The 21,151-nt window shown below is 39.6% G+C and overlaps 1 protein-coding gene across 3 annotated transcripts in view; it reads left to right on the forward strand.

The window, feature by feature from the left end:
• LOC136858075 (pleckstrin homology-like domain family B member 1) overlaps positions 1–21,151 on the forward strand; it is an 871,560-nt gene that overhangs the window by 595,115 nt on the left and 255,294 nt on the right. For all 3 annotated transcript variants that reach the window (XM_067137338.2, XM_067137337.2, XM_067137339.2), the window contains 3 exons: positions 136–258; positions 5,103–6,043; positions 10,301–10,452. In XM_067137338.2, coding sequence (XP_066993439.2) covers positions 136–258; positions 5,103–6,043; positions 10,301–10,452 — 1,216 coding nt within the window. The remainder of the gene's footprint in view (positions 1–135; positions 259–5,102; positions 6,044–10,300; positions 10,453–21,151) is intronic.

A 21,151-nucleotide genomic window follows, 5' to 3' on the forward strand; every position in this document is an offset into this window, starting at 1 on the left:
TGTAGCTCAGATATCTCCTCTGCCCTCTTCGTGATATAGTATCCCTATTTGTTTTTTTTTTTTTTCATCTTCTTTGATATCATTCTTCAACTATTGTCATTACAGTATATAATTAAACTCAATGTCTTGTTGCAGGCTGCATGATATGTATTGGCCGATCCAACTACCTGCGCTTCAACCATCCTGCTGAAGCTCGGCTCATGAAGAGTATCCTGCCTAATACCCGAATCTCCATGGTGCCTCTTAACTTTTATCCTGGTAAATATTCCTGTTACTTCTATTATGTAAATAACTAATGAATCTGATGGTCAAAATAGGCTTATTTGGACTGAGATCTTCATGTACTAAGTTGGTTTAAATAATGTATGCAATAAAACACAATAGAAGGAAAGCAGAAAAATAAGTATTAGTACAGTGTGTAGAATCGAAAAGTGCATTTACTTTTCAGATTATTTGACTCATCTCAAATATAACATTAAACAAAATCAAAACCTAATAAAGCTCAAGGTACATAAAAGTATTAGTACAGTAAGTAAATGTGCAAGATAAGTATAAATGTTAATGAATCAACAGAAAGTAAGAAGTTGGTTTCTGAATTTTTATTATATGTAATACAGTGAAAACTCATTAGCACAGACTCGCTTAAGATGAACACTTGGTTAACATGAAAAAATATTTGGTCCTGGCACGGATATATTACTTCCTATGGGAAAACTTATTGGTTAATGTGAATTCCAGTTAGCCCGAATTACAACTTTTTTTTTTGTCCTTTAAGCTATTTGATATTGTTTAATATGAATCCTGTTCTTGATCACCTTATGTATTTTAAGTAAAAATTCACAACATCCCTCAGAGAGCAAACATGCCAAGGAAAAGCAGGCAACAACGAAACACCTACCTCGGTAGTCATGTCTCCACTGCCCGCAAAGAAATCTCTGCACATCACTGGTGCCGACTTTGGCCCCCTCACCTTAAATATGATCTTAGTGGGGCAGAGTGTCCTTTGCTCCCTCCCCCCCAAAAAAAATATCCTCCTAGATGTTAAGTCCCTTTACACTGAAATGTGGAGTTCAGCATGGATACAAGGAGGCTGCTAATGCATTACATATGGAGAAGGTGGCAGATGATTTTATATCAAGAAATGAGATTAGAAAGCAGGCATTCCTTCAGAGAACTAGATTTCGTAATGAAGACTGTTGAGGCACAATAGTGGGACATTTATTCAGAAAACCTATTTGTGAAGCACATTCTACCTTTTCTGTTTACTTGTGGTATTTTTGATAACTCCATACATAAGACATTCCATCAAAATATGAATTTTTGATCAAAATCTTTTTTGTTTATTTGTGAATATTATTGAAAATTCCATACATAAGATTCATTCAGAAAATATACTTGGGAAACAAGTTCTATTATTGTTCTGTTTTACTGTCTGATTGTGAATATTGTTAATATATAGGAATGTTTGTATTAGTAGTTGTTTATCATTCCACATGCCCTTGTTCATGTTAATCATGCTCCCCCCCTTCCAGTAATTACCCGAAGTGCCTGCTGCACATGTTCGGTAATGTTATTCCTGCTGACTAACAGAAACTGTACTCTAGAGCATGATGAAGCATAATGGGCCTCAAAATTAATAATCATGTCTCATCTGTGCAGTTCTAACAATGCGCCAGTGCAGTTAGATCAACAATCGCAAATGACACTACATAAATACAGTTTTTAATCCACATGTCTTTCAGTAGCAAGCATCCATTTTCAGGAAACTACAGTACTTCATTGCATACTAACAATTTGTTATTGTGGATAATGCATAGAAGAGTAAAACAATAATGTTTTCCTCAAATTTTGGTTGCTCATTGTGAGTATGTAACACTCTAGTAATTTTAATATTATCTTTCAACACTAACTCATGATCTTACAGTCTCTTTGAGTTCATTTTAACAAGGTTTCACTTTAATAATAATTGTTTGATTTCAGCCATCACGTATAGACATTTTCATTAGATGCCATTTAGGACACCTCATGTCAATTTTGACGTTCTATGTTACTGTACCAGATGTAGATGAACAGATCTCTGTTGAGTGATCTATGGCTGAATTTTAAGTAATTTTTTTCTGGTAAACGCAAGATGTGTTGCTTGGAATTTTTTACATGCCGACATTGTATAATATGGAGTGGTGAAGAGACATTTTTCTGCCCTTCAAAAATCTGACTACCCTCTGCTGGATTTGAATCCACAATCTTGAAATTTGGAGCCTGACACTCTACCACTGATCCATTGAGGGAGCTTACTGTATATAAGGAGGATTGACAGAGTTCAGGAGCATAGCTCATTGATGCTACTAGAAAGTTAACAGTTATTATTATCATCATCATCATCTTGATCACTTAATAGAGGGTGTGTATTTAAAGTCTACCTCGCAGACTTTGCAGGATGAGAGGAGCATTTAAAGAAAAGAGTGAGCATTACCTGGCTCATAACTAAGTGACTAGTGCTAATAAACAACATGATTAAGGCTATGTATGTGCTCAGAGTAAATGCAACATCTTTGCTGTATTGCGAGCTGAGGAACATGGAACACCACTTTCCTGAGCTTATCTCCAAAACAATTTTTGGGAACTGAGTTGCAGTTTTATCTGTATATCATCTAACTTCTGTCCACCTTTGTAGCATAACGGTTAGTGTTATTAGCTGCCATTCTTGGGGCCCAGGTTCGACTCCCAGAAATTTAAGAATGGCCGGAGGGCTGGTATGGGGTTGAAATGATACATTCAGCTCGCCTCTATTGGGGGTGTGCCTGAAAAGAGCTGCACCAACTCGGGATGAGGACATGAGTTTACCTATCTAACTTCTTGTATGTGAGAATTGTCCTCCTTTACTGCCTTTTCCTATTGAGCAAAGAACTATTAGCCTTCTACACCACTTGTGAAAGTGTTGAATCATGTAACTATAACATTTTTATGGTACGGATAAACCAGGAAACTGACAGTGAAACTTGGAAAGGCACTTTTTAACTTTACTTTTCTTTCAGAATTAACACTTGACCAGAAATGCTTTCTGCACAAGAATGTACTTAATCATTGTGATTATAAACTATATATATTTTATTTAATCCATTTACTCTCCAGGTTTGGTTTTCCCCCTGGACTCAGTGAGGGATACCACCTCTACTGCCTCAAGGCCAGTGTCCTGGAGCGTGAGACATTTGGTCAGGGATACAACTGGGGAGGAGGGCCAGTACATTGCCCAGGCGGCCTCACCTGCTATTCTGAACAGAGGCCTCTTAGGGGATGGGAAGATTGGAAGGGATAGATAAGGAAGAGGGAAGGAAGCAGCCACGGCCAGGAATCATCCTGGCATTTGCCTGGAGAAGAAGTGGAAAACCACAGAAAACCATTTCAAGGATGGCTGAGATGGGAATCAAACCCCCATCTACTCAGTTAACCTCCCGAGGCTGAGTGGATCCCGTTCCAGTCCTCATACAATTTTTCAAATTTTGTGGCAGAGTCGGGGATCGAATCCAGACCTCCGGGGATGGCACATAATCACACTAACAACTACACCATGGAGGCGGACTATAAATCATATCATGCACTTGTCCAATAGCTACCAGCAAACTGAATGTCTCCTCACTAAACACTGGGAATACCAGAGCTTGCCACAACTATAATCTTCCTGTCAGTGGTTTCTAATCAGGCGAAACTGTTACACACACCAGATGGCAGAGAATCCCACGGCAGCTGACTGTGAGTTGTCAGTTTTGACTCAGTAAATCTATAACTGTGAGTTTCTTCAGTTTGTCAAAACTAATTTATGATTAAGTAACATTTAGAAACCACCTGAAAAAGAAACAATTTCATTAAAAATAGAATAATATGTTTCATTCCTGAAAGAACATCATCAGATTCTATCAAATTACATGTTGTTTGAGTCATCAGTGCATAGACTGTTTTGATGCAGCTCTCCATGCCATCCTATCCTGTGCTAACCTTTTCATTTCTACGTAACTATTGCAACCTTCATCTGCTCTAATCTGCTTGTCATATTCTCCTCAATGGTCCACCTCGGAGTAAAAGACTTATGTTGTCAAGCATTCATGTACCAGTAGCCAGTTGTTGAATATAATCTGTTGAAAGTAATCCACCAGAGTAAATTGATGACATAAAAGAAACCTGTTGTGAAATCTTTATTGGTAATTGGAAATCAATAAATACATGAGGAATGTTGTTGACATTGTTTCATTCTCCAATATCTCAAACAAGATAGAAATATCTTGGCATATCTTTCTATGGACACTGTTGGTATACCAAGGAAATGCTCTTAGCTAAGGTTTTTATAACACCATAGTAAAACTGTGTTAGTAAAATTATTTTTGTGAATACCAGAAAGACAATCTGTCAGAGGCGATATATTGGCTCCTTACAGATTTCCTGAAGAAATCTTCTGCACTTTCCGATGGGTGATTTGATTTATGTATCTAATTTGAAGCTAAGTGACATTTTGATCTCTTAGGTTCTTTAGTCTGCCAAAAGTAACTGACAAGGAAACCCTTCCAACTGTAAGTCTCTGATCTGCTTGAGATTTGGTACCACGACTTCTGTAGGAATGTTTTATTCAGCCATATCAAAATTTGATGCCCAGTAGTATATTTAGCTCCTGTTTTGGGGTGTCAAAGTTTGCTCGTTGAAGCACTGCGTAGACAAGAGTGAGTGGTGGGAAGCACAAGATGTGATTTACTCTATTTACTTCCAGTTTCTCACCAAGATAGAGTAGTCATAGCACTGTTTACCTTCACAATCACAAGGCCACTCATAACATCAGTTATACCATCCAGAAATTAATTGTTAGATGGTGGAGTTGGCAGAAATGTGGTCATATGTTGAGATGAGTAGTGTAATCCTATTTCCTCAAGTCCTCAAAACATGTAGAAAACAACCTGATATGCTGTGAGCAGCACGACATCTCTAGGCCTCATTCAGACAACTGCAATGAGAGGTCCTGTTACCTTACTTATACAATCACCCTCAAGTTTTAATCTAAAGCTATTTAAAGGTATATGCACTATTAGTCTTACTGATTATTAAATGTATTGTTTCAGGAGGGGAGATGATGGATAGCTACCTGTCTGGGAAGCCACCAATGGCACCTCGCCGTTCTCCACGGGACAGTTGGGGTGATGTTAGTAATAGCAGCAGTTGCAATAGTGGCAGTGAGGAAGGTTGTGGATTAGGAAAGAGTTCAAAATTGGAGTATTCATCTCGAGCATCGCTAGGCTCTGCCAGACACCTTTCACCCAAAGTATTTCCTCCTGGCAGTTCGACAGTCAGTTCTCCCGCAAGTGTTGTTCTTGGCACAAATCATCCTGGAAGGAATTATCAGAACTCTCCGTCTCCTGCCAATACAAATGGAGTGCAGCTGAGGTCGAGAAGTGCTACTCCAACTAATCTATCGTTTAACAGTGTTCATAGCAGCCCCTCTCATATAATAAATGGTGAAATCAGCAGATCGCAAAGTAGTACTCCGACTGTTGGAATACAGAGTAGGTCTCCTGGAACGCCTCTGAGTTCTTCTCGAAGTGTAACATGTAGTCCAGCTTTTGACAGAAGTCGAAGTGGTGATTCAGTCTCCTTACTGTCGGGTAGTGTGACTTACGAGAACATAGTGCTTGGATCGACCGCCAGCCGATCGGGCGGAAGTGACTACCGAGGGGTGTCCACTCCTAGTCCAGCATTTAACAGAAATCCTCAGCCATATCGCACAACAGGACACCGTAGCATAACTCCAAGTCCAGGGGAACGAAACACAAATGTGTTGTTTACTAATGGTCCTCGAAGTGTCACACCATCCCCTCCTAGAGCTTCAGCAACTAGCAGTACTGTTGGAGTGCTGTCTCCAGGACACAGAAGGTCTATGTCAGCTGGTAATCATGGGATAGAGCCTTCTCGACGGGTTACAAGTCCAACACCAAGTTATGGCTCCAACTGCAGCATGGAAGAACTTAATGCAAGAAAGGAAGAACTGGAACAGAAGCGCAAACAAGTGAGTTACCTTTATTGCTACATCTAGAACTAGGTTATAAAAACTAGTGATGGGCAGTCTGAGACGGGGTCTCGAGATTTCTCGAGACTAGCACAGGCACTGTTTCTCGTGAGAAATGTTGAGCGATCTCGAGAATGCTGTCTCCACATTGTGTGGCGAGCAGTGTGTCGCAGGCCTACAGGTAGATGGAGCTGAATGTGAATGTTGTTTGTGCTAAGTATGCAAATAGCCAACCACGGGCCTTGTCCATTCTGTAAATACATCTCAAAGGGCGTTATTTCTATCAAGGTCTATTTTGATGCAGTATAACATAATTATAAAGAATACACATTCTGACATTGTATGGATCGGTAAGTACACGAATGAGTAGGCTAAGTACAGAAAATGACTGCTAATGTAGGTACACCTACCCAGATACTAGAGGTATGCATTATTCAAACTCGAAATGGGACAAGATGCGCCTTGCTGCATATGCAACCACCATTATGCATGAGTAGAATGTGTAATCCAAACTGCTTGAGTTTGCTCCAATTCTTTCGGCAGGTATGTGTGCATCGTTATCAGACCCCTCATTCAAGATCATATGGCCACTGCTTATGTTTACCGATATTTTGGTGATGAAGGAAATAATTTCTTAAAATGTGAAAGAGTATTCATGTCATAATTAGGTACTTTTGCATATAACGGTGCAATGTGTAATTATATCTAATTGTACGCAACAACTTTAAGACGATCTCTGAAATGCAACGTAAGTCGTGGATGTAAGTTATTTTCAAGAGATGCCACATAGCACATCCCGGTGTGTTGTTTATTCAAAAGAAGTAAAATATGTCAGTAGAAATACTTCTGGGATGATCCAACACTTAAAAACTCACAATATCACTGAAGGGGAATCATCATAGAGAACACCTCCGGGCCAGCCTGCACTATAAGAAGCTATCTTGTCGACAACGATTGCGAGGTATCCAGGTAGGTGAACATCCTGTCTACAGTTATTCACAAATTATACAGGGTTATTCAGCTAAGATATCCACCTCAAATGAGTCATAAACAGTTCAAGATATTGGCATTCTGTTTTCACTTTTGTTAATGGTATTAAATGGTTCATAGTTGAACATACAGTACTTTTCCAGGCTTTCGACAAAATTTATTGGCACACATGTTTCTATATGAGAACGTTATTTCATGCAATAAAGCAATAACGCAATAGCCTTGAAGATCCCAACATGTGTGGCAGCATCCTTAAGGCCGCAGTGGGTTGGTAGAGACCTAAAAATCCTAAACCAAAATTTCAAGCTTTAATGTTCAACATACGTTCAGTGTATTAGATGTACCAGCAATTCTTAACTGGGGCTAATAGCTTAACACTCGTATGTGATGTGGATTGCCATATTGGAATATATATACGATTTTTCACGATTTTACGCTAAGCTTTTAACATTCAAAGACCGAACATTACTACCTACTGGCCATGGGTACGTACTGCAAGGCGCAAGTACAGCTTGCAGAACCGTAGGTCGGTAATGTCTTTGAGGTTGAACCAGAGGTACTCCTGAAGCCTGTGGTAATGTGATGGGGAGGGTCCACGTAAAATAAACGGTGGTTGGTTCGCGTGGATGTTGACGGGGTGGAAGGAGTACCTTTGGTTGTAGGGCTATTTTGTCTTATGGTATGTAAAAAAAAGCAAGGCATCACTGGGATAAGTGTTTAATTGATTGTACAGTTGAAGGTGTGACGTAAAACTACCTCTGTCTACAATATTTATCCATTTATACAGGTGAAAAGTTATTTGTTGCCTAAAGGCAACAGTATGCAGTAGAGGGTTAATGGTATTAAATGGTTCATAGTTGAACATACAGTACTTTTCCAGGCTTTCGACAAAATTTATTGGCACACGTTTCTATATGAGAACATTATTTCATGCAATAAAGCAATAACGCAATAGCCTTGAAGATCCCAACATGTGTGGCAGCATCCTTAAAGCCGCAGTGGGTTGGTAGAGACCTAAAAATCCTAAACCGAAATCAATAGACACTTCTTTTCAAGCTGGCTATCAAGCTTACTCTTGTAGTTACTGGAACGTAACAGAGATCGCAGCACAGGATAATCAGCTTCAAGATTCTTGCAAGAGTCTCGAAATCTGTGACTTCAGTCTTGAGAGTCTCGAGCGAGAGCATTGCCCATCATTAATAAAAACTAGATCTCTGATTTGCCAATTGATATTCCAGTTTCCTTTTAAGCTTCAATTTTTAATAATAATAATAATAATAATAATAATAATAATAATAATAATAATAATAATAATAATAATAATAATCCTGAGCTGGAGTTTAACCTTTTTTTCATTAAATATATTTGATTTATGTGCCAAAAAATCATTGTGTGAAATATTTCACCTTATAAATCTGGGTTGTAAGGTTCTGTCATTTGAAGTTCATTGTCATACAAATTGTATTGGAGAACTCTCCTACTTAATGATATATGTGCTGCTGGTCAGTATTTGTCTGACAAACATCGTCAGGTGTAACAACGATATATGTTACTGGTAATGTAAACAAACAAAAAAAAATCAGGCATTAGATAGAATATCTAGGTATTGTAAAGATTGCAGCCAAGAACTTGTGTTTCTTTAGGTGTACTCTATTAATGTGTGTTAACAAGGTACGTCACTGTTCTCCATCTGTTTCCCATGCATGTTATTTTAACGCATATGATACTTCCCTGGTCAGAAAGTTTTGATTTCAGCCTTGCACACAACTGAATTATGACAAAGAATTGATTTCAAGGATTTTTCCCTGAATGCAACATATGTCAAAATATACAGTACATTCTTTTCTTATGTTTTAATAGCTAATTTTATTAAATTACAAAAGGGTAAACTGACATGTTAAGGTGGTCATACATTACCGGGATTTCCTCAAGGTTCGGCCTGAATAGTCCAAGCTTTGAAGATCCCAACGTGTGTGGCAGCATCCTTAAGGCCGCAGTGGGTTGGTAGAGACCTAAAATTCCTAAACCAAAATCAATAGACACTTCTTTTCAAAAGCCACTTGTTGCACCATATAGCTCTTATGCACCTTTTCTTGCGAATGCAGTCCCATGCAATCGCACAACCGAGAGCTGCTAGAATATCATCCATTGGGGCCATCGTGAAAACAAATGGCAAAACTATGAGAACAACCAACAACCACCACTGGTGTGTTGATCTAGAGTTGAACCTGGAGAAAATCCCCAAGACCTTTTCTTTGAGGATTTCCTTGAGAAAAATCCTCTCTGTGTATAGGCAGTGGTTCAATAGAGAAAATCCCCAAGGAAATCCTGGAGGCTTTTTCCTCGAGGATTTCCTGTACGTGTATGGCCTCCTGTAGTGCGGAAAGAGGGTGCATAAACAGAAGAGACAAAGACAAACATGAACGGACAAGGACATTCTCCATACCTTCATTCAGTCACCTTCAAATAGATGAGTCTCTCCTCCTCAATCCCAGTTCTACATTCATTTGTTCTCAGCTCCCGATGACAGATTTGTCAAGATGGCTCCTCAGTGAGATTTTTTTGGCTATTTGCTTTACGTCGCACCGACACAGATATGTCTTATGGCGACGATGGGACAGGAAGGGCCTAGGAATTGGAAGAAAGCGGCCGTGCCTGAATTAAGGTATAGCCCTGGCATTTGCCTGGTGTGAAAATGGGAAACCATGGAAAACCGTCTTCAGGGCTGCCGACATGGGGCTCGAACCCACTATCTCCTGATTACTGGATACTGGCCGCACTTAAGCGACTGCAGCTATCGAGCTCGGTCCTCAGTGAGATTGATGCCTTGTCCTACCATTTCCAGCACTGGAGGTTGAAGATGTGTTGGGGAGGTCACTGACTCTAAAAGAAAACTTCAGTCCTCTTATCTCTTCTGGGGAAAATATCAGGGACTGATGAAATTTCTGGGCAGACAGAGCACATATTAGCAGATTTTATGATTATTTATTTAACTTGCAGGCTCTTTGAGAGAAATGTCTCAAAGGAGTAAGCAGTTACAGTGCATAGAAATGTTGAAAACATAATTATTAATTGTGAGAGACTTGGTTCAGTTTCCAACTTACAAGTTAAACCTTGTGGGTGTATTAGATTATAGACCTTTCCAGAAGACAATTGAAAATGATTCTACTTGTACATAATTCCCAGTTTTTATAGTTCCTACATTATTAGCATGATTCAATAAATGTTTGATAAGTGTATGATAGTCAGATTAATACTGTGTTCCAGGCACAAGAGGAGAGAATGAAGGAACAGGAAACAGAGATCCAGGAGAGGGCAAGGCTGGAGGAGATCCTCAACATGTGTGCGGAATACGAGAGACAAGTCCAGAGTGAGAGGCAGAGCAAGCCTCCGACCACTCCAACCATCCACCAGAACAGGTACTATTGCTATGTGCTTATTGATGAATCTCCGAATCTTCACTATCAACCAAAATAAACACACATGTTGCTCCTGTTGGTCTTGAATGACAAGGTGTTTGTATTTAATCTTGGATCTCACTATGACCTATGACTGGTGAATTTAGAATGACCCTGAAAGTTCTCTTAACTGGGTCTATTTTATTTCCTACCAACAACAGATCCTGTAATCTTTCTGTTGCTGGTCTGCATTTGCTGAACCAATTTGTTTCCTTTCTTATCACCTTTTAGTCTCTAGACTCTCAGTATTCTTATAAGGAAAGTGCCATAATCTACCTTGACTAGTGACATAACCAATGTGCTAAGAGAAGACCACATGAGAAAATTAGCTGCCTCTTCCACCACAAGGGCCCAAAATCAAAACTGGAATGCTATGTGGCCAGACGGCAACACGGCACAACCGGACCTCACTGGCAAGCTGTGTAGACCTCGACTCATGGATTTATGCTTGCGGTTCTACCGCTTACTTGGCCACAGTGAGGGCGGTACATTCAGACCTGTAGCGATTTTCTTATTGCTTATGCATAATTCAGGGGTTTATTTTGGAGCCTTGCAGTGGAAACAGGCAGCTAACTATCTGTATGTGGTCTTCTCGTAGTACATCAGTTATGTCACCAAATTTTCGAGGTAGGATTAGACATGAAGGGTGTGTCACTTCCCTTGTTAGGTAAGGGGTATTACATTTGATTTATTTTCTTCTTGTTCATCTTGTAGTAAGACCAATAACAGATCACATCATCTTTTACCAATCATAGAAAGGAAATAAAACATTAAGATGCATGTAAAGTGCCTCATAATAGTGCATTCTGGAATTGACGATCCCTAGGAATTCTTTAGCCGTATCATTATATAGTTTTTAATACAGTCAGCACTTCTCAGTCCATCTTTTTAGTCTTACTATTTCCAGGTTACAAAGGTGCTTTTATATGAAGGATGGGAAATTATTTATCCCAGTCTCTTACTGTACTGAATCACAATTTTTATTGTCATAATGATCCTCACCACCACCACCACCCACATCCACACCCACACCCACACCAGTACCACAACATCTTCTAGGTATTTTAAATTATCATTCTGAATCAGTCTATTTGATGAACAGGAACACCAGCCTCAATGAAAAATGAAATAAAGTTATTCCTCTTTACAGTATTGGCTATAACTGTCAGACAAGATTAGACCAATAAATACAATGCTTTTTTTTTTGCTAGGGGCTTTACGTCGCACCGACACAGATAGGTCTTATGGCGATGATGGAATAGGAAAGGCCTAGGAGTTGGAAGGAAGCGGCCGTGGCCTTAATTAAGGTACAGCCCCAGCATTTGCCTGGTGTGAAAATGGGAAACCACGGAAAACCATCTTCAGGGCTGCCGATAGTGGGATTCGAACCTACTATCTCCCGGATGCAAGCTCACAGCCGCACGCCTCTACGCGCACGGCCAACTCGCCCGGTTTATATAAATACAATGAAGATTTTATAGAAGCTATGAGATGTTTATGAAACCAGTCAATTCTTTATTGTTTACCTCATTGGATCATTCTACTGGTTGTGTGAGGTTATTCACTGAAAGTCAGTTTAATTCCATAAACCAATGAACACACATAAGTTACAGGTATATCCTAAAGTTAATTTTCTCATTGTGGTAAATTACAGGATTTAATGGCAACATTAATGGCAAAATTACAGGTTTGTTTGCTTAGAAAGATCTCAGAGAATAAATAAGGAAGGATATCAATGACAGCAGTAACAAAAAGCAGCAGAAATAAAAATGATACTGAAAAAACATGTATAAAATGATTATTCTTGAAATAGACTTTCAGTCCTCCCCTGCGAACCATGTGACCTTGCCGCGGTGGGGAGGCTTGTGTGTCCCAATGAAGCAGATAGCAGAGCCGCAGGTGCAACCATATCGGATGGGTATCTGTTGAGAGACCAGACTAAGGAATGGTTCATCGAAAAGGGGGGGGGTAGCAGCCTTTCGGAAGTTGCAAGGGCGCCAGTCTAGATGATTGACTGATTATGGCCTTGTAATAACACTCAACATGGCTTAGCTGTGTTGATACTGCTACACGGCTGAAAGCAACGGGAAACTACAGCCGCAATTAACTCCCGAGGACATGCAGCTCTCTCTGTATGAATGATGTACTGATGATGGCTTCCTCCCGGGTAAAATATTCCGGAGGTAAACTAGTCCCCCATTCGGATCTCCGGGTGGGGACTACACGAGAGGGGGCGATCATCAGGAAGATGGATACTGACATTCTGCAAGTCGGAGCGTGGAATGTTAGAAGGTTGAATCGTTGTGGTAGATTAGAGAATCTGAAAAGAGAGATGGATAGACTAAAGTTAGATGTAGTTGGTATAAGTGAAGTACGTTAGCAGGAAGAACAGGATTTTTGGTCAGGCAACTATTGAATTATCAACACAAAATCAAACAGGGGTAATGAAGGAGTTGGTTTTATAATGAATAAGAAAATAGGGCAGTGGGTAAGCTACAACGACCAGCATAGTGAAAGAATTATTGTCGTCAAGGTAGACACCAAACCAATGCCCTCCACAATAGTGCAGGTCTATATGCCTACTAGTTCAGCGGATGATGAGGAAATGGAAAGAATATATGAAGAGATAGAAGATTTAATACAATATGTAAAAGGTGACGAGAATCTAATTGTGATGGGAGACTGGAATGCAGTGGTAGGCCAAGGAAGAGAAGGTATTACAGTAGGAGAATTCAGATTGGGACAAAGGAACCTAAGAGGAAGTCGGCTGGTTGAATTCTGCACCGATCATAATTTAGTCCTTGCTAATACTCGGTTCAAACACCACAAACGACAGCTGTATAGTGGACGAGACTTGGAGACACTGGAAGGTATCAAATAGACTTCATTATGATTAGGCAGAGATTCAGAAACCAGGTGTTGGATTGCAAAACTTTCCTAGGAGCTGGCGTGGACTCTGACCACAACTTGTTGGTCATGAAATGCCATCTGAAGTTGAAGAAATTGAAGAAAGGAAAGAATGCAAAAAGATGGGATCTAGACAAGTTAAGAGTGTGAGGGATTGTTTCACGGAACATGTGGCACAAGGGATAAATGAAAAGGTTGAAGGAAACACAATAGAGGAAGAGTGGATAGTCATGAAAAATGAAGTCAGTAGGGCTGCTGAAGAAATGTTAGGAAGGAAGAAAAGATCAACTAAGAATCAGTGGATAACTCAGGAGATACTAGACCTGATCGATGAACGATGAAAATACAAGAATGCTAGAAATGAAGAGGGCAGAAAAGAATACAGACGATTAAAGAATCAAGTGGATAGAAAGCGCAAGGTAGCTAAGGAAGAATGGCTGAAGGAGAAGTGCAAGGTTGAAGGTTGTATGGTTCTAGGAAAGGTAGATGCTGGATACAGGAGAATCAAGGAAACCTTTGGAGAAAGGAAATCTAGGTGTATGAATATTAAGAGCTTGTGGCTTCCCCTCTTGGAGAACAATCATTGAACGAGAAATGCAACCATGCAAGCTAAGGGCGCCAATCTTTAAGTTGATGACTTAAAGATAAAAATTTATAATCAAGCTTGGACGGACTCTTATCACAGGGGTGGGGTGATAGTGCACTAATCATTAAGCCGGAGAATTAGAAATCAAAAGGCTAATTAAGGCAGATTGATTAAAGTGAACTAGAAAAATACTATTTATTATATTGAATATAAATGACGACGGTTTAACGAGAACTGAATTTAAAATAGGAAATGAATTTAACAAAAAGTTGAATGACTCTACTTCGCGAAAACTTGCAATATTTTTAACTCGCTTGCTCACCATGTAGTCTTGTTCTGCTGGTCCTTGGAAAGCTTCCATCCTTGTAGCTGGAACATCACCGGTCGTCTTTGAGATCTCTTCATCTGCAGCTAAGTACCATTCCTGCCTTGCTAAGTGCACCCACCACTAATTGGAAGATGGCTTCGACACTAACACTCCCTATTATGCTCTATCCCATATATTGGAGATGAGCCCTAAGTCATAGTTAGAAAAACCTCCTTGGGTTATGTGGAGAGGATACACAATTAATAATCCTTCCAACTTTACTGAAAATGTGCCCTGAAGTTTCATTTCTATCTAGTTTAATACTACCTATTGTCTTAGACTGGTACAAACCGGTCTAGTAGCCGAGCTGTACGTACTTCCTGATGAGAGTGGCTATACACCCCTCATTCAGAAATTCCTAAGTACCACATCGTGGTAACGAAGTAATTAATGTAGAAGTGATAAACTATCACACTAGTCCACTATGGTACAACAACCATAAGACAAGTTCACAGACCTACAGCGATATACAAGATCGAAGAATCAAGAATCCAGAAGAATAATAATAATGAATGCAGAATCAAGAAGAATGAAGCCAAGAGCTCCAACACGCCCTTTTATAACCTTCTCTGGCTCTAATTACAGGTCGCTACACGTGGTCCAATCAGTTGACACGTCTCTCCCCACTCCAGATATTAGAGTTGATGGGTCTTAACCATGATATCAACTGTTCTTCTATTAGCCCTTTCACTCAGTATCCATGGCAACATGACGCTCCTTTGAAAATATAGGCGGTGATCAGTTTGAATTATTCTGGTCGAAATACGGTAGCTGTCGTTATAACGCTTGAACACGTGCTCGCTTTTCCCAGAATTTGATGTCTAAATTTGTCCTTCCTTCTTCCTCGGTGATGTGGCAAGATAGAGGCAATCTACTGCAAGTTAAATTTAAACGAATGTCGCAAGAATCTAAGTGAATATTAGGATATTCAGCCCTCGTTTACAAGTCGTAGTTACAAAGTAATGAAATGATAGTGAGCAAATGATCAACCATGAATTATAATACAATTACATACCAAGATAAATATCATGACGTTAAATTCCTGAATTAATTACATATAATAAAATTAACATAATTACACTGTGACGTCTGGAACGTTACATACGCCCCCATGAGTTCTTAACAAATATCACATGAGTTGAGAACTCACACTCTTACTCCCACATTGACTTGAAATACCTCTATTACCTGTCCATTACGAGCGACATTATTTTCATACAATTAATTATATCTCACTGTTTCCATATCTCTCTTAGACTGCTTACCATTGCGAATGTCTGTTATTTCAGTTCATCTTGAGGTTTAGATACTAAATTATGCTCAACATGAGCAACTTTCCATTTTTTTAAAAACAAGATGATCTTTGAGAATATAACATAATATATATACAATTCAGATTACAAACTCTCCCGAGTGTCTATTAGTCCTTTTACTCTCCATCTTTCCGACATTCTTTGCTAGATAGCAGTAACACGTTCTCTTCCAATCTTTTACATTAAAACCATGGAAAACAAATGATACAAACAATTTACACCTTAATCACTCTCTCGAATGTTTCAACCTTATCTTGAAGCAGGATGCAATACACTTCACACGAATACACACGTGATGTAAGCTCACGGTAAAATTATTGCAAGTTAGAAATGCACATAGGAGAAAATTAATTATTTGCCGTTGTCAGCTTTAATTAGCCTTCGGTAACATCTCAGAAAACAGATAAGATATAAAATTTCATGGCATCACATACAGAAAACAGATGATCTATCGGCATGAACGAGCGTAAATCTACCGCTACACACAAACACCTCCCTTGTTTACAAACACAACTAGGAAATACCACCACAATTGAGAGGTAAACTCATTCCGCTCGTAGTCTGACATAACAGGTAGCAACTTCCCCGAGTTACTGACCTATATCTCACAATCCGGTTCAGCCACCTCACACGACAGGTATCTCCGTAAACTACTAATGTTATATGAACCATTCATTACGCACTCGCCATCCGCTAACTTGTAAGCACAGGGTCCTAGTTTTCTATGTACTTTATAAGGACCTTGATATAAAAGAAAAAATTTCTTTGTTTCCTTATCCTCACTGTTTGACAACATGGGAACTCTCACCAAAACCATATCACCTACCTCAAAGTTATCAAGTACCTTACGTTTCTGCTGCCTTTTACGGTTATCTCCAGATTTAACCAGGTTCTCCCGTGCCAGTCGGACGTAAAATTCAGCATTACGAGGTGGTTCCTCAGGCAAACCTAACACTCTCACTAGTTCATTCTGGGGCTTACGACCAAAATGAACTTGTGACGGCGTTAATCTAGTGCTTTCATGTTGAACTGCATTGATCCATGTCTCTATGCGGGATAAATGAGCCACCCAGGCTGTATTCTTATCGAACACTAAGCATCTAAACATGTGAGATAACTCTTTCATAATGCGCTCACACATATTGCCCTGAGGGTATCTAATGGATGAATGAACCTGTGTAATACCTAGCTCTCTAATTATGGACTTCCATTTTCTCGAAATAAACTGCGGTCCACTGTCTGATAATATTCTAAGAGGAGTACCTAATTCAGGGATATACTTCTCTTGGATTATATGACTACAAGATTTTCCAGTGGCTTTTCTCATACCGTATAATCTGACCAACTTCGAGAAGGCATCAATAATGACTAAAATATATTGGAAGCCGAACTGTCCCTTTACCACAGGTCCAAACAGATCAGTACACACCAAGTCACCGGGTCTTTCTGAGATTACTGCCTGACGAGGTCCTGCTAAATAGCGGTTAGGAACTTTGCTACGCTGACACAGATCGCAAGTGGAAAGAATTTTTCTTATATCTCTTCCCATCTTGTCCCATATAAAATTCTGTCGGATCTCATACAGAACTTTATTAGCTCCATAATGTCCTAATTCCTTGTGGATAAACCAAATCAATTCCACACGTAGCGCTTTGGGTACACAAATCCCCCAGAGATCCTCGCCACATTTCCTGGCTAGAAATCCGTTAACCAGTTTGTACGTGTGCCTACCATGCGACACAGTGAGCTGCTCTCCTCCCTGAAGTACAGACAAAGGTTCCAGACATTCTTCGTCTACCGACTGTTCAACCAATAGGTTACGTAGTCTATTTAGAGCAGTTTCATTTTCCTTAGACAGACATGTACATATAATAATGCCCTCACGTGGCTCTAGAAGGCTACCTTCTTTGCACAACTTCGGATCATGTGACAATAAATCAGCAAGGACATTATTCTTTCCCTTAATGTGAGTTACCTTAAAATCATACTCTTGTAGGGCGAGTATCCATCTACTAACTCTGTTAGATGATAATTTACACTTGGATACAAAAGAAAGAGCATGATGATCCGTCCTAATTTCAAATTCGGTACCTAAAACATACATCCTAAATTTACTCAGGGAGTATACGATAGCTAGGAATTCAAGTTCCGTTATAGTATAACGCTTTTCAGCAGCACTTAAACCTCTGGAAGCTAAAGACACAATCCCTAAATTACCATCATCATCTACTTGACATAGTGCACCAGCGATACCACAGTGAGATGCGTCCGTCAGCAACACATACTTCCTATCGGGCATGGGGTATCTCAAAACAACCGCCTGCCTGAATCCTTCTTTTAATTTTAGGAAAGCTCTATCATGACCTTGTGTCCATTCCCACTTACTGCCAGCTTTCAATAGTTCTCTAAATGGCTCTAGTAAGTTACCAAATCTCACTACAAATCGTCTGAAAAAATTACATACACCAATATACGATCTGAGCTCCTTAATATTTCTAGGTGTCGTAGTATTCAATATTTTTTCAATTCTTGTGCTCTCAGGCGTCACTCCCATTGCCGATACACGGTGCCCCAAAAAAGTCACCTCTCGTCTACTGAAAACACACTTGTCAAGTTTCACAGTAAAACCCGCATACTCTAATTTAGAAAAAACCCTCTCCAAGTGGTCCAAGTGCTCTTCAAAGGTACTAGATGCTATAACCAAGTCATCGATATAAATCGTAGCATAATCTCCAGTATCATCTCCCAAGGCAATACTTAGTGCGCGAATTAGAGCTGCCGAACTCGTACGGGTCCCAAAAGGAACACGCCTAAATTGGTACAAACTATGCTTATAGCTGAAAGCAGTAAGAGGCCTGTCTTCTGATCTCAAAGGTATCTGCCAAAAACTACTCCTAAGATCTAACGTAGAAAACCAACTCTTACCCTGAAAACTCTGTATCAACTCTTCAATGGTTTGTGATCTCAACTGATCAGCACCAATACGTCTGTTCATTTCCCTGCCATCAATACACAAACGTATTGATCCATCAGACTTAGGCACGACAATTAAGGGATTAACGTATTGACTGTTTGATAATTCAATCACATCGTCTGCTAACATAGCTTGAATTTGATCCTCTACGGCTATGGCATATTTGTGTGGTATCGGATACCGCGGTCCGCTGAATGGACTCTTATCCAGCACAGAAAAAGAATGCTCGTACAGATGGGTAACACCAGGTTTCTCAGAGAAAATCTCCATGTGTTCATATAACACTTCAAATAACTTGTCCTTCTGGACTTCATTTAACTGATTTCTACCTACGGCTTCTTTCAAGCCACATATTTTATCCTCATTAATCCACAACTGGCACAACTTCAGGCCCTCACTAGCCTCTTCATTAACTTTAGAAACCTCTCTCATTCTCCACACTGTACTAACTTCCGTTTTCCTTTGAATTTCCTCCTCAAACTTGACCTTGATATCCTCATTATTCCACCTCAAATTTAGCACTGCATCATAGTAATTTAACTGAGCCAATTTTAACGTTAACCAGTCAGATCCCAAGATAAGATCAAATATCAAATGCGGAATTACCAAACATATCTGAACGCTAATAAAATTATTAATACAGATCGGAACAGCTACTTGTTTACAAATTTGCTTAGACCTCTTTCCAACAGCCGTAATGATGAAAGTAGACTTAACAGGCATTTCCTCCAACTGAATACCCTGTTTCACTAATGACTCATACCACTGAGAACTAATACATGATATTTGGCTACCAGAATCAATCAAAACTTTAACCCACGCCCCCCAAACTTTCAATTTAACAACGGGATTGACTACTTTATTACTTGAATCTCCATTATTCTGCTCGGGTTCATACAACAAATCGTCTCTAACATCTAGGTCATATGGTAACACTTTCATGACAAGACACTTCGCTACCTTCGTACTAGGCTGGAATTCTGACCTAAGATTACAGCCTCTAGTTAGTTTAAAGGTTCCCTTTGTGTATTGACGTTGGACTCATTAGTACATTGCTCTGGCCCCCGTTGGGAATTTCCTGTCCTATATTCAGGTGCTCCGCTCCTACTGTTATGCTGAGGTCTGAACTGATTGTGAGCTTCGTGATTCTGTGTTCTTCCGTTATGTCTCATTCCGTTGTGATGACTAAAGCTCTGTATATTCTCCGTTCTACTCCTAAGGTTACCTAAAGCATCAAAACTGCCTAGTAGGTTCTCCATCTCCTGAATAGTACCAACTCTTTGCATGCAGGCTGCTTCTCTCACCCTGTCCGGAAAATGTCTCAAAAGTAGTCTTACTACATCAGACCCCTCGGTTATACCATCTAAGTTCTGACAAATCATGACATGGGCCAGGAAGTACTCGGTCATAGTGACTCCCTCATGCTGTTTGTACCTCCCAAATACCACCCTTTCTCTCTCCCGAGCTTGTATCGCTTCATTCCAGAATTTATCTCTAAACTTATTTCTGAATTCTTTCAGGTTCGTCATCGTTTGCCTATATACCATGAACCAAGACCGAGTTTCTCCTATAAAAGCATGGTCAATATTTTCCATAACGTCCTCCCAGTCCATAGACCCTTCCTCTAGACGCTTTTCAAATCGTTTTTCTATCATCTTAAGGAAATCTAGCGGGTTCGTTTGTTTCCCATTAAATTTAGGTAGTTCAATTTCCCTAATGTAGCTATTTCCTAGACATTGCTTTCCCGTGAAAACCTGTTTATCCTTTGCCACCTGTTTTAACTGATATTCTGCTTTCTCCATCCGGCATTCTACATCTTTGTCTCTCCTATCAATTTCGCTCTCCAAATTAACCTGCTTCTCTTTCAATGTCCTAATTTCAATCTTATTCTCTTCAGCTATCGCAAACCTTTCTTCACTTGCCCGCGTCTCATCTTCTATTCTAAGCTTTACTGTGTCTATCTCTTGTTGGACGTGGTCTTTGAATACCCGTATTTCCCCTCTTTGAGTCTCAACTCTCTTATCAATACTAGTGATCTGCCTCATTACTTCCTCCCTAGTAGAGTTGTTTTCCTTCCCCATTAATTCCAACAACTCACTCCTCTGCTCTACAAATTTCTTTTCTACCTCTTGTTTGTTTTGCTTAGTTATCTCTTTCTGTTCCTCTATCTGCTTGTTAAATCTTTCATTTTGTTTAAATAATTCTTGTAACTGTTTGCTATGTTCGTCCATCCTTTTATTAGCTTCTACCTTGTGTTCATTCAATGCCTTACTTAATTCTCGTTTAGTTTGTTCTACTTCATTTTTAATTTCTGATTTAGTTTGTTCTACATCTGTTTTAATTTGTTCCAATTCATTTTTTATTTCAGATTTACTGTCCTCTATCTTACTCAACATTAACTGCATCATTCCCATTAACTGATAATTATTATTACTTTCATTGTTAGTGTTTACTTCCGCTTCGCCCCCCATCCTACTATCATCTGACTCCATACTGACTTCTTTCTGCTTGCC

This window comes from Anabrus simplex, chromosome 1 (assembly GCF_040414725.1).
Source record: "Anabrus simplex isolate iqAnaSimp1 chromosome 1, ASM4041472v1, whole genome shotgun sequence".
NCBI classification, from domain to species: Eukaryota; Metazoa; Arthropoda; class Insecta; order Orthoptera; family Tettigoniidae; genus Anabrus; species Anabrus simplex.